This window comes from Pristiophorus japonicus, chromosome 10 (genome assembly GCF_044704955.1).
Source record: "Pristiophorus japonicus isolate sPriJap1 chromosome 10, sPriJap1.hap1, whole genome shotgun sequence".
Lineage (NCBI taxonomy): Eukaryota > Metazoa > Chordata > Chondrichthyes > Pristiophoridae > Pristiophorus > Pristiophorus japonicus.
The window spans coordinates 128,458,431-128,485,495 of record NC_091986.1 but is presented as its reverse complement, the minus strand read 5'-3'; the positions used below and the strand labels follow the sequence as shown (position 1 = coordinate 128,485,495).

General features: G+C 45.3%; 1 protein-coding gene across 5 annotated transcripts in view; it reads left to right on the top strand.

Moving 5' to 3' along the window:
• The window catches only part of chst10 (carbohydrate sulfotransferase 10), a 144,560-nt gene that overhangs the window by 33,172 nt on the left and 84,323 nt on the right, over positions 1-27,065 (top strand). For 4 of the 5 annotated variants that reach the window (XM_070892073.1, XM_070892070.1, XM_070892071.1 and 1 more), the window contains one exon: positions 23,621-23,703. In XM_070892073.1, the coding sequence (XP_070748174.1) occupies positions 23,621-23,703 (83 nt within the window). Of the gene's footprint in view, positions 1-10,134; positions 10,208-23,620; positions 23,704-27,065 lie in introns of those variants that run through there. The other variant, XM_070892074.1, reaches the window with a different exon arrangement.

Below are 27,065 nucleotides of genomic sequence, written 5' to 3'. Positions count from 1 at the left end.
GATCTGCCACCACAGCGCCCTCTGTGGCACACCATTGTGACTATACATTTAATGTACCTGGACAATACATAACACTATTGATAGAGATTTCCAAGAATGATTTTAAAGCTGTATTTCAAAGAGTGACTGAAATAAATAGCCCTGAAATTTAATAACCATAATTCCTTCATTCTCATCTTTGCTTTACTGGCCCTTTTATTTGTTTACAAACCTCGAAGCCAATTGCTTCTTCAGAGTTAAGTCATGCCCTGACTTCGACCTATAACTTCAAGAACATACTTATCCACATTTCAGGCATACGCCAGGAGCACGTATTCGAAAATTGCACATCACTAGCCCATGATTTTACATCAATTTTAAAAAGCTAAGTGCTAGAATTTCCCCTCCGATTGCCGATTTAATGCCCAGTTACTGCCTGTTTCATAAAATAACGCCTGTTCCACCTCCCGATTATCATCAGCGGTAATTTCGGCCTACCATTACCACCGGCATTGCTGCAAAGCGCCCGCCCACATTGAACGTCCAGAAATTGCGGAAAATTCTCTCCCAGTGCTAATTTCTACTAAAACCTTTTTTTTAAGGCCCGCTACCATCCGTTATCGCTCCGATCAAAACTGCCTATTTCTGAAGTACTTGCCTGACTTGGGGCCCAGCATTATGCCTCCCTCCATTTTCTTTTCAACTTTACAGTGGGCCAGAAGATCAATGTTAATGAAGAAAACCTTTGGGGTTTTGTACAACAGGCACCAAATGCCCACTGGTACATCACCCCAATGGCTATTTTTATTTGGTGTTCCTGATGTGTAAATTAATCACATTGCATTTTTTAAAAGTTTTTAGATTTCCCAGCAAACCTTCTCTTTGCGTGCTCGCATGCTGATACATTAGGGCCAGAACTTCAGTGTGTGATTCCAGTTAACGTAAGCAGGCTTTTCAATTGGAGTGACATCTTGGCCATGCTTGATCCTATCATTGCTCAACATCCATAAACATGGAGTCAGAACCTTGGCTAATTTACTCCACCTTGCACCCCTCTCCCCCCCCCACCCCCACCCCACCCCAGCCAAGGAGCACTAAGGCCGTTGTAGCGTCCACACTGCCACCAGAGTAGTTTGCCGCACACTCCATAAATTTGCCATATAACAAGCTATCAGCATGGACCGCTCAGAGGACAAGGGTGTTGAGCCTCATCATAGAGATGTCTTACAGGACACTGAGGAGGTTAACGGTGCTGCTGGTAGGCCACTATCACCAGCTGCAAGAAACATTTGGCAGGATTTCATTGAGGAGACCTTATAACTAGCCTTTCCACCCCTTACATGAATGGTCCTCCCTATACCTTCATTGTTTCCTCAACAACTGCATCTTCAACTACATTTTTGCCAGCTCCAACAGAACTATCAGGCATATCACTTCTGTCACCTGATATAGTAGCCGATACCATAACGACATACCATAATGAAGAAAACTTGTAACTGCCGATCAGTAGGCAGTAATGTCATACTTAGTTGTTGGTAATAAAATGAAAGAAAAATAAAATAAAAAACCTCATATTCACACTAAGCATGGCAGAACTCAAGCCACAATGTAATCAGCTAATCGATGTTCCCAAAAAATATACACAAACTGTCTGGGACAGGCGCATAGCTGAAGCATGTTGTAATCTCATACACCTGCCCTTCTAATCCCTCGGGACCTTTACTATGTTTTGCACTGTCTTCCATCATTCCCTTAGCTTTGGGCTTCGTTTTTTTGACAGATCGGCTCCAAAGCAGACCCACCCCACCCATTTCCCCCCCCCCGCCAATACCACCTCCCCTCCCTCGCCATGTCTTGCTAGCTGCCGTGAATTCAGAGACACACTGAACTCGGTGTTTGCTGAACGATGCTGCCTGGTGTATTTCTGATTCCGCAGAAAACGGACGCTCCCTCTCGAAACATTATTTAAAAAATAAACCCAATTGGATTGCAGAGGATTGGATTGGATTGTTTCACGTCTGTTTGACTGGAGTAACTGACCAGTACCTGTGTAACACGCCGATGGCTAATTTTATGGGTGGTAGGAAATTAATTTTGTAACATATGTAACACCACTCAGGAAGAAGCCATTGGAGTCATGCCCACTTAGCTATTCATTGCTGAACATGAGTTATTTCTGGGAAATGTTCCCCATCGCCCCCCCAACCCCCCTTTACTGATGCTGGCAGTAGCTGGGCCGTGGGGCGGGGGGGAGGGAGGGGTTGCATCCGTGCAATGTGGTGTCACTATGTGTACAGAATGACCTGAAGGGTGGGGGGGGAAGAAGGGAGTCGGTCACTGTTGTTTAGAGCGACCTGAGGTGGGGGGAGAAGGGTGTCAGTCACTAGGTGGACATCCAAGTAACCAGAAGGCTTTCGACAAGGTCCCACACAAGAGATTAATGTGCAAAGTTAAAGCACATGGGATTGGGGGTAGTGTGCTGACATGGATTGAGAACTGGTTGTCAGACAGGAAGCAAAGAGTCGGAGTAAATGGGTACTTTTCAGAATGGCAGGCGGTGACTAGTGGGGTACACTGTACATTAATGATTTAGACGAGGGGATTAAATGTAGTATCTCTAAATTTGCGGATGACACTAAGTTGGGTGGCAGTGTGAACTGCGAGGAGGATGCTATGAGGCTGCAGAGCGACTTGGATAGGTTAGGTGAGTGGGCAAATGCATGGCAGATGAAGTATAATGTGGATAAATGTGAGGTTATCCACTTTGGTGGTAAAAACAGAGAGACAGACTATTATCTGAATGGTGACAGATTAGGAAAAGGGGAGGTGCAACGAGACCTGGGTGTCATGGTACATCAGTCATTGAAGGTTGGCATGCAGGTACAGCAGGCGGTTAAGAAAGAAAATGGCATGTTGGCCTTCATAGCGAGGGGATTTGAGTACAGGGGCAGGGAGGTGTTGCTACAGTTGTACAGGGCCTTGGTGAGGCCACACCTGGAGTATTGTGTACAGTTTTGGTCTCCTAACCTGAGGAAGGTCATTCTTGCTATTGAGGGAGTGCAGCGAAGGTTCACCAGACTGATTCCCGGGATGGCGGGACTGACCTATCAAGAAAGACTGGATCAACTGGGCTTGTATTCAGTGGAGTTCAGAAGAACGAGAGGGGACCTCATAGAAACGTTTAAAATTGTGATGGGTTCAGATAGGTTAGATGCAGGAAGAATGTTCCCAATGTTGGGGAAGTCCAGAACCAGGGGTCACAGTCTAAGGATAAGGGGTGTAAGCCATTTAGGACCGAGATGAGGAGAAACTTTTTCACCGAGAATGGTGAACCTGTGGAATTCTCTACCACAGAAAGCTGTTGAGGCCAATTCACTAAATATATTCAAAAAGGAGTTAGATGAAGTCCTTACTACTAGGGGGATCAAGGGATATGGCGAGAAAGCAGGAATGGGGTACTGAAGTTGCATGTTCAGCCATGAACTCATTGAATGGCGGTGCAGGCTAGAAGGGCCGAATGGCCTACTCCTGCACCTATTTTCTATGTTTCTATGTTTCTATTCTTCACGTGGCTTGACAGTGCGGTCGTGGGGCTATTCAACTGTAGCAGGTGTCACAACTGTAATTTATGCACCAGTGAGAATGCTCACAGCTTGGTAGAGCTGTTGCATTGTGAGTGGCTTAGCCAGTTACGTGATAGAAACATAGAAAATAGGTGCAGGAGTAGGCCATTCGGCCCTTCTAGCCTGCACCGCCATTCAATGAGTTCATGGCTGAACATGCAACTTCAGTACCCCATTCCTGCTTTCTCACCATACCCCTTGATTCCCCTAGTAGTGAGTTCATCTAACTCCTTTTTGAATATATTTAGTGAATTGGCCTCAACAACTTTCTGTGGTAGAGAATTCCACAGGTTCACCACTCTCTGGGTGAAGAAATTCCTCCTCATCTCGGTCCTAAATGGCTTCCCCCTTATCCTTAGACTGTGTCCCCTGGTTCTGGACTTCCCCAACATTGGGAACATTCTTCCTGCATCTAACCTGTCTAACCCCGTCAGAATTTTAAACGTTTCTATGAGGTCCCCTCTCATTCTTCTGAACTCCAGTGAATACAAGCCCAGTTGATCCAGTCTTTCTTGATAGGTCAGTCCCGCCATCCCAGGAATCAGTCTGGTGAACCTTCGCTGCACTCCCTCAATAGCAAGAATGTCCTTCCTCAGGTTAGGAGACCAAAACTGTACACAATACTCCAGGTGTGGCCTCACCAAGGCCCTGTACAATTGTAGCAACACCTCCCTGCCCTTGTACTCAAATCCCCTCGCTATGAAGGCCAACATGCCATTTTCTTTCTTAACCGCCTGCTGTACCTGCATGCCAACCTTCAATGACTGATGTACCATGACACCCAGGTCTCTTTGCACCTGCCCTTTTCCTAATCTGTCACCATTCAGATAATAGTCTGTCTCTCTGTTTTTACCACCAAAGTGGATAACCTCACATTTATCCACATTATACTTCATCTGCCATGCATTTGCCCACTCACCTAACCTATCCAAGTCGCTCTGCAGCCTCATAGAATCCTCCTTGCAGCTCACACTGCCACCCAACTTAGTGTCATCCGCAAATTTGGAGATACTACATTTAATCCCCTCGTCTAAATCATTAATGTACAGTGTAAACAGCTGGGGCCCCAGCACAGAACCTTGCGGTACCCCACTAGTCACTGCCTGCCATTCTGAAAAGTCCCCATTTACTCCTACTCTTTGCTTCCTGTCTGACAACCAGTTCTCAATCCATGTCAGCACACTACCCCCAATCCCATGTGCTTTAACTTTGCACATTAATCTCTTGTGTGGGACCTTGTCGAAAGCCTTCTGAAAGTCCAAATATACCACATCAACTGGATCTCCCTTGTCCACTCTACTGGAAACATCCTCAAAAAATTCCAGAAGATTTGTCAAGCATGATTTCCCTTTCACAAATCTATGCTGACTTGGACCTATCATATTACCTCTTTCCAAATGCACTGCTATGACATCCTTAATAATTGATTCCATCATTTTACCCATTACCGATGTCAGGCTGACCGGTCTGTAATTCCCTGTTTTCTCTCTCCCTCCTTTTTTAAAAAGTGGGGTTACATTGGCTACCCTCCACTCCATAGGAACTGATCCAGAGTCAATGGAATGTTGGAAAATGACTGTCAATGCATCCACTATTTCCAAGGCCACCTCCTTAAGTACTCTGGGATGCAGTCCATCAGGTCCTGGGGATTTATCGGCCTTCAATCCCATCAATTTCCCCAACACAATTTCCCGACTAATAAGGATTTCCCTCAGTTCCTCCTCCTTACTAGACCCTCCGACCCCTTTTATATCCGGAAGGTTGTTTGTGTCCTCCTCAGTGAATACCGAACCAAAGTACTTGTTCAATTGGTCCGCCATTTCTTTGTTCCCCGTTATGACTTCCCCTGATTCTGACTGCAGGGGACCTACGTTTGTCTTTACTAACCTTTTTCTCTTTACATATCTATAGAAACTTTTGCAATCCGTCTTAATGTTCCCTGCAAGCTTCTTCTCGTACTCCATTTTCCCTGCCCTAATCAAACCCTTTGTCCTCCTCTGCTGAGTTCTAAATTTCTCCCAGTCCCTGGGTTCTCTGCTATTTCTGGCCAATTTGTATGCCACTTCCTTGGCTTTAATGCTATCCCTGATTTCCCTTGATAGCCACGGTTGAGCCACCTTCCCTTTTTTATTTTTACGACAGACAGGAATGAAAATTGTCATAGTTCATCCATGCGGTCTCTAAATGTCTGCCATTGCCCATCCACAGTCAACCCCTTCAGTATCATTCGCCAATCTATCCTAGCCAATTCACGCCTCATACCTTCAAAGTTACCCTTCTTTAAGTTCTGGTCCATGGTCTCTGAATTAACTGTTTCATTCTCCATCCTAATGCAGAATTCCACCATATTATGGTCACTCTTCCCCAAGGGGTCTCGCACAACGAGATTGCTAATTAATCCTCTCTCATTACACAACACCCAGTCTAAGATGGCCTCCCCCCTAGTTGGTTCCTCGACATATTGGTCTAAAAAACCATCTCTTATGCACTCCAGGAAATCCTCCTCTACCGTATTGCTTCCAGTTTGGTTAACCCAATCTATGTGCATATTAAAGTCACCCATTATAACTGCTGCACCTTTATTGCACGCACCCCTAATTTCATGTTTGATGCCCTCCCCAACATCACTACTGCTGTTTGGAGGTCTGTACACAACTCCCACTAACGTTTTTTGTCCTTTGGTATTCTGCAGCTCTACCCATATAGATTCCACATCATCCAAGCTAATGTCCTTCCGGACTATTGCCTTAATTTGCTCCTTAACCAGCAATGCTACCCCACCTCCTTTTCCTTTTATTCTATCTTTCCTGAATGTTGAATACCCCTGGATGTTGAGTTCCCAGCCCTGATCATCCTGGAGCCACGTCTCCGTAATCCCAATCACATCATATTTGTTAACATCTATTTGCACAGTTAATTCATCCACTTTATTGCGGATACTCCTTGCATTAAGACACAAAGCCTTCAGGCTTATTCTTTTAACACCCTTTGTCCTTTTAGAATTTTGCTGTACAGTTGCCCTTTTTGTTCTTTGCCTTGGGTTTCTCTGCCCTCCACTTTTCCTCATCTCCTTTCTGTCTTTTGCTTTTGCCTCCTTTTTGTTTCCCTCTGTCTCCCTGCATTGGTTCCCATCCCCCTGCCATATCAGTTTAAATCCTCCCCAACAGCACAAGCAAACACTCCCCCTAGGACATTGGTTCCGGTCCTGCTCAGGTGCAGACCGTCCGGTTTGTACTGGTCCCACCTCCCCCAGAACCGGTTCCAATGCCCCAGGAATTTGAATCCCTCCCTGTTGCACCACTGCTCAAGCCACGTATTCATCTGCACTATCCTGCGATTCCTACTCTGACTATCACGTGGCACTGGTAGCAATCCCGAGATTACTACTTTTGAGGTCCTACTTTTTAATTTAGCTCCTAGCTCCTTAAATTCGTTTCGTAGGACCTCATCCCTTTTTTTTACCTATGTCGTTGGTACCAATGTGCACCACGACAACTGGCTGTTCTCCCTCCCTTTTTAGAATGTCCTGCACCCGCTCCGAGACATCCTTGACCCTTGCACCAGGGAGGCAACATACCATCCTGGAGTCTCGGTTGCGGCCGCAGAAACGCCTATCTATTCCCCTCACCATTGAATCCCCAATCATTATTGCTCTCCCACTCTTTTTCCTGCCCTCCTGTGCAGCAGAGCCAGCCATGGTGCCATGAACTTGGCTGCTGCTGCCCTCCCCTGATGAGTCATCCCCCTCAACAGTACCCAAAGCAGTGTATCTGTTTTGCAGGGGGTTGACCACAGGGGACTCCTGCACTACCTTCCTTGCACTGCTCTTCCTGTTGGTCTTCCATTCCCTATCTGGCTGTGGACCCTTTCCCTGCGGTACGACCAACTCGCTACACGTGATACTCACGTCATTCTCAGCATCGTGGATGCTCCAGAGTGAATCCACCCTCAGCTCCAACTCCGCAACGCAGTCTGTCAGGAGCTGGAGGCGGATACACTTCCCGCACACGTAATCGTCAGGGACACCGGATGTTCACAAGATTCAAGAAAACCCCAGTCAGTTGGGTCTAGGTTATCTAAGATGAGGTCTGAGTTTGCAAGCGACACCATCAATCACACATTTAAAGTTGTGTTTCCTAAAAGTTGTCAAATAGGATATATTTTCCCCCTTCCCAGAAGTAAGTGAGACACTGTATAAGAATGGTTTAGTTGAATAAAATTTTATATAAAACTCGTAATTTGTATTAAACTTTAACAATGTAATAAAATAACGTATATTTGAATACAAATTTTGACAACAGCAACAACGACATCAACGACAATATAAACACCACTGAAAGCACCCCTGCACCCTCCCTCAATTCTACCTGCGACCTCCTGTCCCAAGTCCTTTCCACCCCAATCCCCCCTTGGCCTTGACCCCCTCCTTCCACTAACAATACCCCTGGCCCTGCCCACGTCGGGATCAGTATGTCGTGCACCAGTGGAGCACCTCGAGCATGACTGCTTGGGGGGGCGACAATAGCAGCACTATGTTTGGGGGTTCTGGAGAAGATGGAAGTGCTAAGGACCCATCTTCAAAATCGGAAGAAATTGATTCCTCCAGATGATCAGGTGCTGTCACCATTGCTGGCATGGCACCTTTGGGTGCAGAGCCATATCCCATGACCGTCGATTGCTGCATTGCATTGGCATTGGCGGTCCGAGTGTTCTCCCTCACCGCGGCAATCAGCTCCGCCATGTCCTCTGATTGACGGGCTGCTAAAGCTGTGATGTTTTCGGACAACCCAGCAATGGCCTGGAGGAGTTCTTGAATCAAGTCGATGCTCATCCTGGACAGTCCCACCATGTCCAGGCTCGCATCTGCCTGTCGCGCAGCGTTCCCACTTTGGCGGATCAGCCGCCGCGGATTTCCCATGGGGGTCGGTGTGTGCCATTGCATTCCACTTGATCCCACTTCCTCGGGCCGGAAGATCGGACAAGGAACCGGTGACCGCAGGTAGAAAGGACCCTTGAAGTCCCGCCACCCCTCCCTCTTCCTGCACCACCACCGTTACAATGCTTTGAGGCGTGTTCTCCTGCAGCTCCTCGCCACCATCTCCTCTGTCTCTTCCACCGTCTCTTCATTTGGTGTTCCCTGCAATGACTTCTCTCAGGGAGGGGCAGGCGGTTCCACCTGTGCAACTGTAAAAATATAACATCAATGGTTGGCGACAAGGGAGGGGAGGGGTCAGAGACAACATCAGAGCAATTCACTTCGCGCAGGCTTATGTGGAGAACAAACATTTTTTACTGAGAATCATTACATGAAAGTATCAAGAGCAAAGTATCGAGAAAGTACATGATGTAACAAAACTTCAGTCCCAAACAGTTTGGTTTCCAAGTGGCACAGTGTGATCAACCAAAAACCAAAAAATAATTTCACAACTAACAACATTTCTTGCTCCCAGCATTACATTACATTCTACATTATATTGCCATAAGTTTGAATTACATGACCGTAGTACAGTCCAGGGATTATGCAGACTTACCCTCAGGGAGAACTGGTTCGGCACCAACACACGGGGTGGTGCGATCATACGCCCCCCGTCAGGGCTGCAGCGCGTTCCTCGAGGTCCGTCAAAGGAATTGTCTTTGACGGACTACCGCCCATTTTGCGGAGCTCTGCCCTTTTGACGGCTAATTTTTTTCTGCAAAGGTGACAAATATGTGTGAACTAATTTGACAGCTACTAATACCGAATATACACGCATACGTACATACATCCACATACACTTATATATGTATACATCCCCAATTAACCGTCCCCCAGCCTTCGTCAACGAGTGCACGATTTAAGTTTTGTTAGCATGGAAATGTTGCATGATAAACACATGAAAATACAGAGGACTAACACAATGAGATCGATGATGGGAAATAAAAATTACATGAAGCTTTACAACATAATAAAACGTGGCACTACTTAAGAGTAAATCGTCAATGCATGATAAAAGTTAGCACTTAGACCCAACAATATCATTCCACCATTTGCGGTACTGGTTCAGCTCCCGCACGTGACAGAGGACACCGCCTCAGCGATCTCTTGCCATAACTGCTGATTTTCCCTCACCCACCCCGTGTTAACTGATTCCAATGGGCCTCCACTTTGTCCACCAATGACTTCTGGGCTTCCTCCTAGAAACAAGTGGCCTGTTTCCTCCCATCTAATGCCCTCTCCACTTCCATGGCTTGATTTTCCATTTTCTTGATATTTATTTATACATATATTTGGAATTAATTCATTATTACTATTATTTTTAAGATTTTAAGATCTATTATTATAATTATTACTAGTTATTTTATTAATTATATTATTTTATATTATGATACAATTGAACTATACTGAATACAATCAATGTACTCAAAAAACCTCAAAAATCCTCTCAGCTCCTCTCTCACTGATCTCAACCAAACCTCTGCAGCTTCAAGATGTCCAGTGCTGTCCTACTCTTCTCTCTGCATGTGCAGGGTCACCCTTGACCCCCAAATCGCGGGAGAATGACCGCGCATGCGCAGAGAAGATTTTCCGGCTGTTTTCTGCAGTGGTTCTGCTTCCCTTACTAAAGGTAAGGAGATCGCCGAGTTTTCTCCCATTTTCGTCGTCCAGTCCGCTGTCGCTAGGCTTCGCCACCGCCGACATCGAGGACCTGAAAATCACGGGAGCGCACACCAATGATATTCCGGCAGTTAAAAAGATTCAACTGCCGGAATACCACCAAGGATCCGGCGCCAGCGATTGGAGGGGAAATTCTAGCCCAGAATGGTTATCCTTAATTTCTTTAAGCCAGGACATTAAGGATAGCAACCATCTGAAACTAGGCAAAGCAGTAGGGGAAGGATTGCTGAAGGAGCAAAAGGGGCTATGAATGGATCAAGGGAGGGTTTTGATGGGCAAAAATGTGATGAATTATTGGGGTTTGTTGGTTTGAAAGTTGCTAAGCGCTGTTTAGGTCCCATTCTTCAGTGCCCCCTCATGTCAAGGCTGCTGGTGCATGCTTTCCCTCTGGCAGATCCTAGCAATACCCAATACTGCCAGACTATCCCACCGATGCCTGAAACTTACTCCTGCTGGTCTGCGAAATATCCTTTTCCAGACTCTTGCCCTCTCCATCCAGATCCCTGGATCCCCTCAATGCTTATAAATCCTTAGACCACATCCCCGTTGCTTTCTGATCTCAGAACAACCCCCAGTACTCCCGGAGCCTGAGACTACCTAATACAACACTTCCAGATCATCAGGACCCGTTTCTCAGTTTCTAGAAGCTACTTCCGTATTCCCAGAATCTCCCTCTGCAGAGTTCCTGGAATCCCAGCACTCCTTTCCCAATGCTCCCTGACCTATGTCCTCCCTCAAAGTACGCCTAGACAGTGTGTCCCCATCTGCCAGACCTCACACCTCTTTCCCAGGGCCACCAATGATGGTAAGTCGATGGGCCCAAGTTTCCCCAGGATTTGTTCGGTTTTTTTGGAGCAACTTGATTTTTCTGGACTATCTTTTTAGTTGCAATTCTGGCCATTTAATTTGCGTCAGTGTAAGTGAGTTAGTTAGGTTTTTTTTTTAAGTTCAGTTTTTTTTTCAAAAAGGGTTGTTCCCAGCCACTTACCCTGTTTTAGGCGTTTGGCCAGCAAATAGTTGCTCCAGACTAACTTAGGCCAGCGTATGTTGCTACCTCTGTCCGCACAGAAAAACCTTACCTAGAGTTAAGGAATCTGCGCAAGTAACTAAATTTAAAGCATCACCAAGCATTAAACAAAGCACAAAAAGTAATGAGCAATTAATTACAAATAAAATAGAAGGAACCCTGCACCTAAAGCACCAAGACCAAAGTAATATATTTGACTCCACTTCAGCCTCAGAGCAGGCCGGGGAGCGGAAGGAGCAGCGTGGCAGCCTCGCCCAGCAGTTTGTGCGGCCCCCGGTCTGCGAGCACCATCGGAGCAGACCGGGGAGTGGAAGGAGCAGCGTGGTAGCGTACCACTCCAAGGAGCAGCATTTGCTGGAGCAGGAGAGCAACAGCAGTGAAAAGGGACGTCACCAAGGTCCAGGTCGCTGATTGGAGCGTGAACAGGTACAGCAGGAGCGGCGAGGTCGGGGCGATGGAGCAGCGAGAGATTATAGAGGGACGTGATCAGGGCCCAGGAGAGGCGTGAGTTCGGGGCCAGAAGAGGCAAGGGCCCAGGGGCAGCACGAGTCAGCCCACACTGCGATATGTGTGCACACTAGGTCTGTGCAGCAGAGCAGGTCTCCAGTCGTCTTGGTTAACCCTTGCTACTGGACCAAGACCTAGCTCTGTCAAGCCTGTGTGGTGGCTGGTGTGCAACGGTTACCACACGTTAAAAAAATCCACGCACAGGCATCTTCCACCCATCAAGATTTAGTTCGGACCTGGAATTTTAGGTCCATCATTGAAACACCTGTGAACTTTTTGATGTGGAAGCAAGTCATCCTCGATTCGAGGGACTGCCTATGATGAAGCAATCAATAAATAGAAAAATAGAAGGAACCCTACACCTAAAGCACCAAAATCAATCAGTAAATAACAAATAAAAAATAGAAGTCCTACCTTAGGGAATGCAGCGGGCCACTGATGAGAGAGCCCATTTGGCCAGGGCTAGGGACGGCATGCTTCGGGCCTCTCCCACACAGCTGCAGCGCGCGTTTGCAGAAATGGCCTGCCAGGAGCTACTGCACATACGCGCAGAGGTCCCGGAACTGTTTTCAGCGCCGGGACCTGGCTCCGCCCCCAAACCATTGGGCCACACTGCGCCACGACGGAGGAGAGGCTGGGGAGCGGCCAGAATACAGATGCCTTTTTTCGGCACGCTTGGAGGCGGACAAAAGTGGCGCACCTCGGGTGAGGGCGCCAGAAAAACAGGTTAGGGAAATTCTAGCCCCATGTCCCTGGTAATATTAATTGCCATAATACCCCTATTCACCTTAAGCAACACCACAGCAGAGCTACTAGTAAAATTTTCAGAACTTTCATGTATGTGCACACTTCATGTCATCCACCCTTTAGACATAACACATTTCTGTGTCATCCTTCAACAATAACTATGGAGAAGCAAAAGTAATTTTTAGTATACAGGAACCAAAAGTAACAAAACCGCAGTATCTACGGGCTCTTAATTAATCTTCGTTTCAACATAGACATGGTTGTGGTCACCAGTGTAAAAAGAAAATTAACTTTTGAGAGAACTTAATATCAGTTCAACTTTGTCACCTTAACAGGACCACAACTGTGCTTTAGCAGAAGAAGAATACATTGTGTTGTACATGACATAATGTTCTCGTCCTTCTAAAATAGCACATCCTTTGAGTTACCATAGGCAGAGCTACTAGTGATATTATAAAAATCGTATGATGACCTGGAGCTTGTTCTCATCCTATTTTTAAACTTTGTGTATTCTGTCATTGTAGAGGTTGAGCACAGTCCACAGGACAGAGCTATGTTGATGAGTATTTTGAAGGTTGAAAATGAATATTGGTAGATGGCTTGGCTCTTGCTGACTCTTGGGGGAAGTGTTGGATCTAGATATAAACATATCCTGTTGAGTGAAATAGAATTTGTCCTTAATTGCTAAAAGCAAAACCGAACCGTTGTTAAGAAGCTGGTTCCTCTTGGTGATGCCCTTCTCATGCCAGGCTCTAAATCAACTTGCAGCTAATACACCTGGGAATTCCTTGTTGCATCAGATTCAGCAGAGGGCTGACACGCCAAGCAGAAATTTCAGTTATGCACAAACCTCTTCTAGATCACTAGCATTAGTATAACTATAATGTGCTTCTTTACTCCTTTGGCCTCCTATTGAGCTATATGAAAGGCAGGTTAGATGGGAGGGATAGTTTGCCAGTTTTTAGTCTTGATACACAGCCATGGATTCTGCTGCAAGGCTGTATCCCAAGCCATAATACCCTAGAATTAGACTGCTTAGTAATAGCACCTAAGGCTTAATGAAGCACACTGCTTCGTTGAGTTTGGGGAGTTATAGGTATCCAAAGTAAATTCACTATACAACTGGAGTAGAACGAAAGAAAATCTGTAAGAAACACTCTCAATCTCCACTTTCAATCTGATAGGAGAGGGTGAACTCAAATCAATATGGTCAATGTACCACAGCCCATATAAGCTTCATAGATTCTGCATCTCCATGTTAGATGAATGCTCGAGAAGATGTGACCAGAGTGCCATACTTACACGCTATACCTTCTGGTCTTGCCTGCAAATGCAACCATTTTAGTAAGCCATCTATGCTGCCACAAATGTGATAAATGACGAGGCTGATTGTGCACCAGGTCCGATCAAGTTTGCGCCCTTTTGATTCAAGGAAGGGAAGATGAGGAGTAGATGAGAGTAGACGAGGGGAGCAAAATGGGTGGGAGGAAGTGATTCATTTGCTGGTAGAAAGGGAGTCAGAGATGGACTCTGGTCCTGGAGCTTTGTATTGCACATTCCCTCTCTCAAACCCCACAGCACACTTGCAGAGGAAGGGATGGGTTAATGCCAGTACAAGCAGACAACTATTGATTACCAGAAAAGCTGATGTAACCCATAAGCACCTGTGGAAAAGGTGGGATAGGCCAAGTACTCCTCTGTCCAGCTCTGCCGGCCCTATCCCATATCTGTCCAAATCCTGAAATGTTAAGCTACTGTACAGATATGAACAGCTCTTGTGTAATTGTACTCTCCTCTAAATGCTGTCTTGAATATGTACCACTATCATTTCAAATTGAAAATCTTGAGTATAGTTTTTTCCAGTTAAAAATATTTAGTTGAAAAATGTTAATATTGTGACTTTTAAATATTTGCCAGCTTGTCTGTTTCAATTTGTAATCTGTTTGCAATGATTGACTTATTGAAATAAAATGTTTAAAAAAAGAAGTATGATAGTGTGCAGTTCCTGCTTGTCGTATTACATTTTGCATGTCAGACTTTTCGATTTCTCACACTTTAACATCACACTTTTTAATTTGCTTAAATTTCATGCTCAATAACTCAGTCAAAAACAAACTACAAATAAAGCAAATCAGAACCTGAACTACTTGAATTGCTCCAGAAAAATGCCATTTTTCCTCAGTAACTGAACTTTCTAATGTCAAAAATAAGGTTTGTAATATAATAAAGACAAAGAAAATCCATATTTCAAAGTAAGTTGATTAAACCTACATCTAAAATTGTCTTTGAGTACCATCATTAAAGCTTTTCCATAAAGACCTCAGCCTCCATTAAAACATTGGACTGGGAGTTCATCATTTTCCCCACACCTAACAATTTTCCAGATGCTGCAATCTGAGCATACAGTCTTTCCCAGTGTGCATCACTAATTTTTTAACAGGGTGCGTGCCCATAAGAGGTCACAGGTTTTCTGAGTTCCTTTGTTTATCCAAATGATTTGAAAATCTGCTTCAGAATTAATTTTAAGAGTCCCACTTAGAGTGTTGCCTCCCTGATGCCAGGGTAAAGGATATCACTGAGAGGGTGCAGAACATTTTGAGGCGGGAAGGGGATCAGCCAGAAGTCATGATCCATGTGGGAAATAATGACATAGGAAGAAAAAGGGATGCGGTCCTGCAAACGAGAATTTTAGGAGCTAGTTCAAAAGCAAGAACTCAAAGGTAGTAATCTCTGGATTACTCCCAGTGCCACACGCTTATGAGTATAGGAATAGTAGGATAAGACAGGTTGATGCGTGGCTGCAGAAATGGTGCAGGAGGGAGAGCTTCAGATTCCTAAGGCATGGGCAGGAGGGATCTGTTCAAGGAGTGTGTGGGATAGTTAGCATAACTTCCTAACTTTTGTACTCTATACCTCTATTTATAAACCCCAGGATCCCATATGCTTTATTAATTGCTTTGTTAACCTGTCCTGCCACCTTCAAAGATTTGTGGACAAACACCCTAGGTCTCTGTTCCTGCACCCCCTTTAAAATTGCAGCATTTAGCATGAATTGTCTCTCCTCATTCTTCCTACCAAAATCGCATCACCTCATAGCTTTCCGTGTTGAATTTAATCTGCCATGTGTCCGCCCATTCCACCAGCCTGTCTGTAATTCTCTTGATGTCTATTACTATTTTCTTTACTGTTTACCCCACTTCCAAGTTTTGTGTCATCTGCAAGTTTTGAAAATTGTGCCCTATACTCCCAATTCCAAATCATTAATGTATATCAAAAGCAGCAATGGTCCTAGTACTGAACCTTGGGGGACTCCACTGTATACCTCCCTCCAGTCCAAAAAACAGCCGTTCCTCACACCTCTCTGTTCTCTATCCCTTGGCCAATTTTGTATCCATCCTGCTACTGCCCCGTTTATCCCATGGACTTCAATTTTGTTAACAAGCCTAATATGTGGTACATTATCAAACATCTTTGAAAGTCAATATACACAACATCAACAGCACTGCTCTCAGCTGCCCTCTCTACTAACTCATCAAAAAACTCAATCAAGTTAGTCAAACAAAATTTGCCCTTAACAAATCCATGCTGGCACTCTTTTATTAGCCCATGCTTGTCCATGTAGCTATTAATTTTCTCCCGGATTATTGTATCTAAAAGCTTCCCCACCACTGATGTTAAACTGACTGGCCTGTAATTGCCAGGTTTATCCTTCTCCCCTTTTTTGAACAAGGTTGTAACATTTGCAATCCTCCAGTCCTTTGTCACCACTCTTATATCTAAGAAGGATTGGAAGATTGTGGCCAGCACCTCCACAATTTCGACCCTTACTTTTCGCAGCCAACTAGGATGCATCCCTTCTGGACCGCGTGACCTATCTACTTGATGTACTGCCAGCCTTCCCAGTACCCCCTCTTTATCTATTTTTATCTCCTCCAGTATCCCGGCAACTTACTCATCTATCATAGCTTTGGCAAAGTCCTCTTCCTTCGTAAATATTGAAGGTAAAGGGCAAAGAGGGGGAAGAATTTCTGAAATATGTATGAGAACTTTCATCATCAGTGTGTTTCTAGCCTAACGAGGAAAGTAGCAGTTCCTTCCTTCCTTCTGGAGAATGAAATGGGGCAAGTGGAGTATGTTTCAGTGGGGGAGCATTTGGGGAATAATTATCATAATATCATTAGGTTTAGCATAGTTATGGAAAAGGACAAGGAACAATTAAGCGTAAAAATACTTAATTGCTGGAATTTAATTTCAGTGAGTTAAAAAGGGATCTTACCCAGGTGGGTTAGAATCAAAAATTGGTAGGCAAAACAGTAATTGAACAATGGGAGGCCTTCAAGGAGGAGATGGTTCGTGTACAGAGTAAACACATTCCCATGAGGGGGAAAGGAAGGGCATTTAAAGCTAGAGCTCCCTGAATGACTAACGATATAGAGATTAAAATGAAACAGAAAGGAGGCTCACGATAAATGTAAGGTTCACAATACGGTAGAAAACCAAGCTGAATACAGAAAGGAAGGATGTGAAGGCCTTCGAGAAAGTGCAGAAAAGATTTACAAGAATGGTTCCAGGGATGAGGGACTTCAGTTACGTGGATAAAGTGGAGAAGCTGGGGTTGTTCTCCTTAGAGCAGAGAAGATTGAGAGGAGATTTGATAGAGGTATTCAAAATCATGAGGGGTCTGGACAGAGTAGATAGAGAGAAACTGTTCCCATTCACAGAAGGGTCGAGAACCAGAGAACTCAGATTTAAGGTGATTGGCAAAAGAACCAAAGAAGACATAAGAAAAATATTTTTACACAGCGAGTGGTTAGGATCTGGAATGCATTGCCTGAACGGGGGTGGAGGCAGACTCAATCACCGCTTTCAAAAGAGAGTTGGCTAAGTACCTGAAAGAAAAAAGTGTGCAAGGCTATGGGAAAGGGCGGGGAGTGGGACTAGCTGAGGTGCTCTTGCAGAGAGCCGGCACGGGTTGAATAGTCTTCTTCCATGCTGTAACCATTCTACGGTTCTATAAAGTACAGAGGAAATCTAAAAAGAGTATTATGAAAGGGGCAAAAAGGGAGTATGAGAATATATTAGTAGCTAAAATAAAAGTCTTTCTAAACATCAAAATAGTAAAAGGGGGAGATTTGATAGAGGTGTTCAAGATCATGAGAGGTCTGGACAGAGTAGATAGAGAGAAACTGTTCCCATTGGCAGAAAGGTGGGGCCATAAGGGATGGAAAAGGAGATGATCTTGTGGAGGCAGAGGGTATGACTGAGGTACTAAATTAATACATCTCATCAGTCTTCAGAGAAGGGGATGCTGCCATTGTAGCAGTAAAGGAGGAGGTAATAGCAATATTCGTTAGGATAAAAATAGATAAAGAGGAGCTACTTAAGGTTGGCAATCCTCAAAGTAGAAAAGTCGCCAGGTCTAGATGGAATGCATCCTACGTAGCTGAGATACAGGTGGAAATTGCAGAGGCTCTGGCCACAATCTTCAAATGCTCCTTGGATTTCGGGGGCAGTGTCAGTGGACTGTGGATTTCAAATGTTACACCCCTGTTCATAAAAGGGGAGAGGGATAAACCTGACAGTTACAGTCTGCCTAATGTCGGTAGTGGGGGAACTTTGAGACAATAATGTGGGACAAAATGAATTGACTTGGTAAAGTATGAACTAATAGAGGAGAGCCGGCGTGGATTTGTTAAGGGCAAATATCATTTGACTAACTTGATTGAGTTTTTTGATGAGGTAGTAGAGAGGGTGTGGATGAGGGCAGTGCAGTTGATGTTGTGTATATGGACTTTCAAAATGCGTTTGACAAAGTACCACGTAATAGACGTGTTAGCAATATTAAAGCCCATGGGATTAAAGGAACAGTGGCAGCATGGATATAACATTGGCTAAGACACAGAAAGCAGAGAGTTGTACATGAACAACATTTTTAGACTAAAGGGAAGTATGCAGTGGTCGGTATTAGGACCACTGCCCTTTCTGATTTTATTATATATATATATATATATATATATATATTAATGACATTGGGTGTACTGGGTATAATTTCATAGTTTGCAAACGACACAAAACTCAGAAATGTAGTAAACAATGTGAAGGATAGACTTTAGGAGGACAAAGACAAACTGGCGAAATGGACAGACAAATGGCAAATGAAATTTAATGCAGAGAAATGTGAAGTGATGTATTTTGGTAGGAAGAATAAGGAGAGGCAATATTCACTGAATGGTACAATTTTAAAGGAGGTGCAGGAAGAGAGAAACCTGGGAGTGCATATACACAAATCTTTGAAGGTGGTAGGACACTGTGAGAAGGCTGTTAAAAAAGCATATGGGATCCTTGGCTTTATTAATAGAGACATAGGCTGAAATTTTAATCCGGAGGCGGGTTAGGGAGGGCGGGTGGAAGGAGAGGGGCTAGGAAGCGGTCAGGAAACCTGAGAGGACAGGTTTCCCGCATGCCCTGCCGAATTTAATGGCAGGGTCTGATTTGCATTTCAAACCTCTGTTTTCCACCCACAGCCAGCCAGATGGAGAGGCTGGCTTGGCTGCAAGCAAGTAGGCCTGCAGGGGGATTGGGGGCCGGAGTCAAAGATCGGTGGGGGGGGGGGGGGGGGGCGGAGGGGAACAAAGGGAGAGAACATCGGGGGCCAGAAGAGGATTGCAGGGTAGGGAGAGAACATCGGGGCTGGAGGAGGATTGAGTTGGGTGGAGTGAGAGAGAGAGTGGAGCAGAGGGGGAGAGAACATCGGGGGCCAAAGGAGGATCAGAGGGGGAGGGGGAGAACATCAGGAGCCAGACTCAAACATCGGGGAGAGGAAGAGAGGATCGGGCCAGCCTGAAGATTATTGGTTGTGGTGGGGGGGGGGGTCACTGCAAAAGTGATTAGAGGCCTCGTGGGGAGGGGGGGGGGAGAGATCGGAGGCCTCGTGGTGGTCTCCGATCATGGGGAGTGGGTGAGGCATGGACGTTGAATCCAGCATCCTTTATGAAACACTGGTTAAGCCTTGGTGAGGTTGTTCTCCTTAGAGTAGAGAAGGTTAAAGGAGATTTGATAGAGGTGTTCAAAATCATGAATGTTTTTGATGTTAATAGAGAACTGTTTCCAGTGGCAGAAGGATCAGTAACCAGAGGAGACACATTTAAGATGTTTGGCACAAGAACCAGAGGCGACATGAGGAAATATTTTTCTACGCTTTTAAAAGGGAATTGGATAATTACTTGAAGGGGGAAAAAAGTACAAAGTTATGGAAAAAGAGCAGGGGAGTAGGACTAATTGGATACAAGAACATATGAAATAGGAGCAGGAGTAGGCCATTTGGCCCCTCGAGCCTGCTCCACCATTCAGTAAGATCACGGCTGATCTGATCATGGGCTCAGCTCCACTTCCCTGCCCGCTCCCATGACCCTTTACTCCCTATCGCTCAAAAGTCTGTCTATCTCCGCCTTAAATATATTCAATGACCCAGCCTCCACAGCTTTCTGGGGCAGAGAATTCCATAGATTTACAACCCTCTGAGAGAAGAAATTTCTCCTCATCTCAGTTTTAAATGGGCGGCCCCTTATTCTAAGACTATGGGCCCAAGTTTCCACATGATTTGCGCCTGATTTTTAGGAGCAACTGGTGGAGAACAGACTATCTTAGAAATCGCAATTCTCCACATTTATTTTTCTGCAGTTCTAGTCAGGTAGAACAGTTCCACTTTGGAACAGAATTTTTTCTTCAAAAGGGGGCGTGTCCGGCCACTGACGCCTGATTTCAAAGTTTCCACAGTGAAAACGTACTCCAAATTAACTTAGAATGGAGCAAGTGAAGATTTTTGTAGAACTGAAAAAACCTGTTCTACACATTAAAAAATCAGGCGCAGGTTACAAATTAGGCGCCCAGAACGAGGGGGAGGGGAAGTCATTAAATTCTACAATAAATCCTTATTTATACTTATACAAATATTATACAAATAAATCCAAGCTGAATAAAAATTTATAAGCAAAGAAAAGATTAAATAAACCATGTTCCTACCTGTGTGAAAGTTCTTCAGGCAGGCCTTTAGGAAGCGGTTTGCCATCGGGACCGAAGGCTGAACGGGCCGGGCCCGAGATTTCGGGCAGGGCCCGTCCCCAGCACCAGAGGTAGGTGGCATTGGGTCGGGTCGGGGAGAGAGGTTCGGTTCGGGTCGGCGGGAGGGGGGGGAGGGGGGAGGGGGGAGGGAGGTCGGGTCGGCGGGCGGGGTGGGAGGTCGGTCGGGTCAGATCCAGTGCGGGGGCGGGAGTAGAGTCTGGTGGGAGCGGCAGCGGCAGACGCAGACGGGTCGAGTCGGGTCCGGTCGGGGGGGGGGGGGGGGTGGAGAAGCAGGAGCGGCAGCGACAGGCGGGTCGGGTCGGGTCCGGTCGCGGGGGGGGGGGAGGAGCAGGAGTGACAGGCAGGTCGGGTCTGGGGGGGGGGGGGGGGGGAGCAGGAGCGGTAGCGACAGGCGGGTCCGGTCGGGCCCGGTCCGGGGAGGTGGGGGGGGGGAGCAGGAGCGGCAGACGGGACGGGTCGGGGAGCGGGGGGGGGGGTGGGAAGCAGGAGCGGGAGTCGGGAGGAAGCAGGAGCTGGCCATGGGAGGAGCCTTATTCGAGCCTTATTCACGCAGCCCCAGTGAGGCCATTCGGCCAGGGCTAGGGGCTGCGTGCTTCGGGCCCCTCCCACACAGTTTCGGGCGCCTGGAGCTACTGCACTTGCGTGCCCACTGTAGCGCGCATGTGCAGAGGTCCCGACACTGTTTTCAGCGCCGCGCCGAGGGCCAGAGGACCTGCAGGGAGGTGGAGAATACGGAGGGTTTTTTTAGGCGCACTTTGTGGCGTGAAAAACGGGCGTCCAGGTCAGGACTGCGCCGTTCTAGGCGCGGCTCGAAACTTGGACATTATATCCCCTAGTTTTAGTTTCCCCTATGAGTGGAAATATCCTCTCTGCATCCACCTTGTCGAGCCCCCTCATTATCTTATAAGTTTCAATAAGATTACCTCTCATTCTTATGAACTCCAATGTGTATACGCCTAACCTACTCAACCTATCCTCATCAGTCAACTCCCTCATCTCCGGATTCAACCTTGTGAACCTTTTCTGAACAGCCTCCAATGTAAGTATATCCTTCCTTAAATACGAAGACCAAAACTGTACGCAGTACTCCAGATGTCTACCAAAGAGCTGGCACGGGCATAAATGGCCTCCTTCTGTGCTGTATCCGAATGTTTACGCTGTGACCTGTACTTCAGAGTCACCACTCAGTTTAAAGAAACAGATAGATAATTTGAACAGCTTGCTTTACATACATTCAGAATTCAAACTCTAATTGATTGCAGTCGACTAACTGACAATAGACAAGTCAAATTGTGTCTTTGTTCACTATATTTCAGTTTGTTTTTACCCCCCGAGTTCTCATTTATAACTGGGAATCTTGCAAATTATATGAGCAGTAGAAATTCTTTAAAAAAATATATATTTTATTGCAATTTGTCTGAATAATTTGGAAATGAATCCTTTAATCAGACAGGTTTTATTTTCTGAAGTCATTCTCGAGTACGTCCAGCAGTTTCTCAGCATCATGTATTCAACTGCTTCAGATGAATGCTGGCCACCCTGCTATTAGATCTTTAGATCGAATCGTGTGATTTTTCTTGCACACAGTGACTGCACTTCGCAAGGTACTTCATTGACTGTAAAGTACTTTGGGATGTTCTGATGAAAGTACATTAGACTGTTGGGACACCATCTTGAACACCAGCCCCCATACTGTTATATACTGTGTTGCCACTGAACTTTTCCACCTTGGATGTCTGCAGATCAGCATTCAAAACATGTTGATGTGTGGGATTTGCTGTCGAGCTGTAGTTGATGCTTTATCGGTTGGTGTTAGTTGAGGAATTCTCTGCAGAGCAGGAGGTGTGTAATGAAATTTCCCCATGAGGGGAAATAATAAAAAAATATTGATATCTGTTATGAGTGACAAGTTGGGGAGTGGACAGCACTTTCTATTCATTCTATTTCACACATTTGTTTTCTTCAAGGTCTTTTGATGGATTTTTTGATGTGGAAAATTGATTTATGTAATTTAAAATCTAATATCACCTAATAGTTTGATAAAGCTGACTTTTGAATCACAATTTAGTCAAAGATGTTTTAGCTGATACTATTTCAAGTACATTTTACAAATTCCACATATTATTGTCAGTTCTATTATGCTTTTCTTCTGAAACAATTTAATTCAATACACAAATCTAGTTACTAGTAATTGCATCTCTAACTGAACTGTGGGTTGATTTTATGTCATTTTTCAAATTCATGTTTAGCTCAATTATGCAGCTTTAAAACGGATGTACAAAATGCAAATGACAATGCTGGTACTGTACTCATTAAATCTGTGCCATGTTACATTATACAGTAGAAGCCTGTCCACAGAACAATATGTTAACATAACAAAAGAACTAAAACCTGTTATCTAATATATGTGATATTATTCACTCGAACTTGATCACTTTGAGTGACTTTCGTAACCACTGCAATTTTTCACTGATATTCTGCCCTTGTGTATCAATAAAAATGAGCCTATTCAGTACAGCAATCTTGTTGCCAGTTCTGATGTCCAATTGTTTAGAAAAGCACAATGGACTATATTGTCTTGGCAGAGTTCACACAAAAATAAAAGCTACGGTGATTTAGTTACATTTGCTACAAAATAAAATGTGTGATAATACAGAAAAACATAGTTTAAAGGAATAATATACTTCCTCACAATTACTTTATGATGCGTGAGAAAAATGTACATTTGCTCGCAATGTTATACGGCATTAACAATAAAGATACAAAAGCAACATGCAGTATCAGTGAAGACTGACTTTCTTGGTAAACTTTATTTTCAGGCCAGTGCATACAGTACATCAACACCTGACATAAAGACCACCTATTTCCACAAGTTACAACAATAAATGAATGATTCACATTTGAACTGATAATAGACCACCTGAAGTCATTGGTGAAAGTGGTAGTTACTGACAGACTGCACTGACCTGACATATCTGAGTTGAATGTTCTGTTTTACAGTATATGGTACTAAACCACACATACTGGATCAGAATGTGACCAAATATGTTGAAATAAAGCCTCAAGAACACACAGATGACCAGGTAAGAACAGTAACTCAATTTTCAGCCTTTTGAGAACTATAGTAGCATTTCTATACTTAAACCAAGTTACCATAAATTAAAGCATTGCGTGACGATATCACTTTTATTTAAATTAGTATATTTCAAAGCAAACTAAGATTATTCAGGAAAAAATGCCACTCAATGGGCCCAAGTTTCCACACGCACCTAGAACGGCGCAGTCCCGACTTGGATGCCCGTTTTTTGCGCCACAAAGTGCGCCTAAAAAAATCCTCCGTATTCTCCACCTACTTGCAGGTCCTCTGGCCCTCGGCGCAGCGCAGCACAGCACGAGCTGTGGGGGGGCGGAGCCAGGTCCCTGTGCTGAAAACAGTGCCGGGAACTCTGCACATGAGCGCTACAGTGGGCACGCAATTGCAGTAGCTTCAGGAGCCCGAAGCACGCAGCCCCTAGCCCTGGCCGAATGGCCTCACTGGGGCTGCGTGAATAAGGCTCCTCCCACGGCCAGCTCCTGCTCCCCCCCCCCCCCCCCGACCAGACCCGACAACCCCCCTCCCCCCCCCCGCCTCCGGACCCGACACCCGCTTCCCCACCCCTGACCCGACCCCCCCCCCCGCGACTGGACCCGACCCGACCCGACCCGCGCTCCTGCTCCCGCTCCCCCGACTGGACCCGACCCGCACTCCTGCTCCTGCTCCCCCGCCCCCCCCCCCCGACTGGACCCGACCCGACCCCCGCTCTCCTCGCCCCTGGCTGGACCCGACCCCCGCTCTTTCCCCCCCTCCCCGACTCGACCCGACCCCCACTCCCCGCCCCCACCCCCGGACTGGATCCGGCCTGACCTCCCCCTCCCCGACCTGACCTCTCCCTCTCTCTCTCTCCCTCCCCCTCCCTCTCTCTCCCTCCCTCTCTCTCCCCATCTACCCCCCCTCCCTCTCTCTCTCCCTCCCTCCCCCACTCCCTCTCTCTCTCTCCCTCCCTCCCTCCCCGACCCGACCCAACGCCACCTACTTGTAAATCTGGTGCTGGGGACGGGCCCTGCCCGAAGTCTCGGGCCGGCCCGTTCAGCCTTCGGTCCCGAAAGGCCTGCCTGAAGCACTTTCACACAGGTAGGAAGATGGTTTATTTAATCTTTTCTTTGCTTATAAATGTTTATTCAGGTTGGATTTATTTGTATAATATTTGTATAAGTATAAATAAGGATTTATTATAGAATTTAATGACTTCCCTTCCCCCCCCCCCCTCCCCCCCCACCTCGTTCTGGGCGCCTAATTTGTAACCTGCGCCTGATTTTTTAATGTGTAGAACAGGTTTTTTCAGTTCTACAAAAATCTTCACTTGCTCCATTCTAAGTTAGTTTGGAGTACGTTTTCACTGTGGAAACTTTGAAATCAGGCGTCAGTGGCCGGACACGCCCCCTTTTGAAGAAAAAATTCTGTTCCAAAGTGGAACTGTTCTACCTGACTAGAACTGCAGAAAAAAAAATGTGGAGAATTGCGATTTCTAAGATAGTCCGTTCTCCACCAGTTGCTCCTAAAAAATCAGGCGCAAATCATGTGGAAACTTGGGCCCTATATGTTTCTTGTAGGAACTATGTGTTTCAGTTTATAGTCCCAACCATTGATATACCTGTATATTGAAATCTTTGTGTGGAACCAGGTGAAGAACACTTGAGGACCAGATTATAAACAAAGGAACCATAAATAAACATAACTAGAAAAGAAATGACTTCAGATTTTAAGTTAACTTATGGAACAGTCAATGTAAATTTGGTTAAAGCACTGAAAAATTAAATGAACAAGATACCCAATAGGGTCATTGAGCAGTCTGGTGCAGGAAAGAGGTGGTGTACGTATGTGGGTTCGGAACATGGATCTAAACAACAGGATGAGGTCAATAGGCTGAATAGTCTCTCATTTGTAGATTCTTGTTATATCTCTTCTAGCATTAAAAGCAGTCTGAAGTGATATCTAGAATGTAAAGAAATGTAATCCTTGCAGTGTGAATTCTAGTGTTCCACGGGAAAAGATTACCCTTTGAAGAAGGATAATCTTTAAAATGTGATGATTAAGAACAAATTGAATTAGTGGCTGTTAAGTGACTTGAGATTTCTTAGTTTATTTAGGTTGTCAAAGGTTGAATTAGAACTCAGTCGCAGCCAATCATTTGTTGAAAAATTATATTTTTTTGGTTTCATTTATTAAAACGGCAACAGCTTGCATTTAAATAGCACTGCTAACATATAAAAATGTGCTTCGCAGAGGAGATAAGAAAAATCGGCACTGAGCCAAAGAAATAGAAATGAGGAGGGGTGACCAGCTTGGTCAGAAGTGGATTTTAAGGAGGGATTTAAAGAAGGAGAGAGAAGTGGAGGGGTTTAGGGAGGGAGTTCCAGTGCATGAGGCCTATGCAGTTGTATGTGCAGACACTGATGAAGGGGCAAAAGAAAGAGGGTTCACAGAAGGTTGGATTCAGAAGAAGGAAGAGTACAGGTGGGAAGGAGGGAGAAAGAGAGGTTCTAGGGCTGAAGTAGGTTACACAGATAGGAAAGGGCAAAGCCATAGAGAGATTTAAATGCAATTGTGAGCATTCTAAAATTGAGGTTTTGGGGGCATAGATCAGCAAGGACAGGAGTATAGCAAATGGGACTTGGTGTGGAATTGGGTACAGGCAACAGAGTTTCGGATGAGTTGAAGTTTATAGAGGGTGGAGGATGGGAGGCCGGCCAGGAGAGCATTAGAGTAATTGAGTCTGGAAGTGACAATTGTGAATGAGGATTTTGGCAGCAGATGGACTGAGGTAATGGTGGAGGCGGTGATATTGAGGTGAAAGTAGGTGGTCTTTGTTATGGAGAGGATAAAGGACGAAACTCAGCTTCGGGTCAAACAGGAAGTCAACGTTGCAAGTAGTTTGAGTGGGTTTGAGACTAGCCAGACAGGGGATGGAGTTGATGATGAGGGTACAGAGTTTGTACGATGAGCTGAAGACAATAGCTTTAGTCTTCCCAATGTTTAGCTGGATGAAATAACCATTTATCCAAGACTGATAGCATACAATCACAGCAGGAGTGGAGCAGTTGAGAGAAATGGTGGTGAGGTAGAGCTATGTGGCATTGATGTACATGTGGAAGCTGACTCCAAGTTTGTAAATGGTGTTGTTGAAGAAGAGGCGGGCGACAAAGATGGATCCTTGGAGGACTCCCAAGGTGATGGTGTGGAATAGGAAGAGAAGCCATTGTTGGAGATGTTGTGGCTATGGGCTCAATTTTCCCCAAAGCCATTTTTTGGCATACTTGAAGAGTTACACCCATTTTTTGGGGGCCCAACTACACCAAAAAAAATCATCCAACTTTCCCCGTTTGAATTGTTCATGTTGGCGTCATG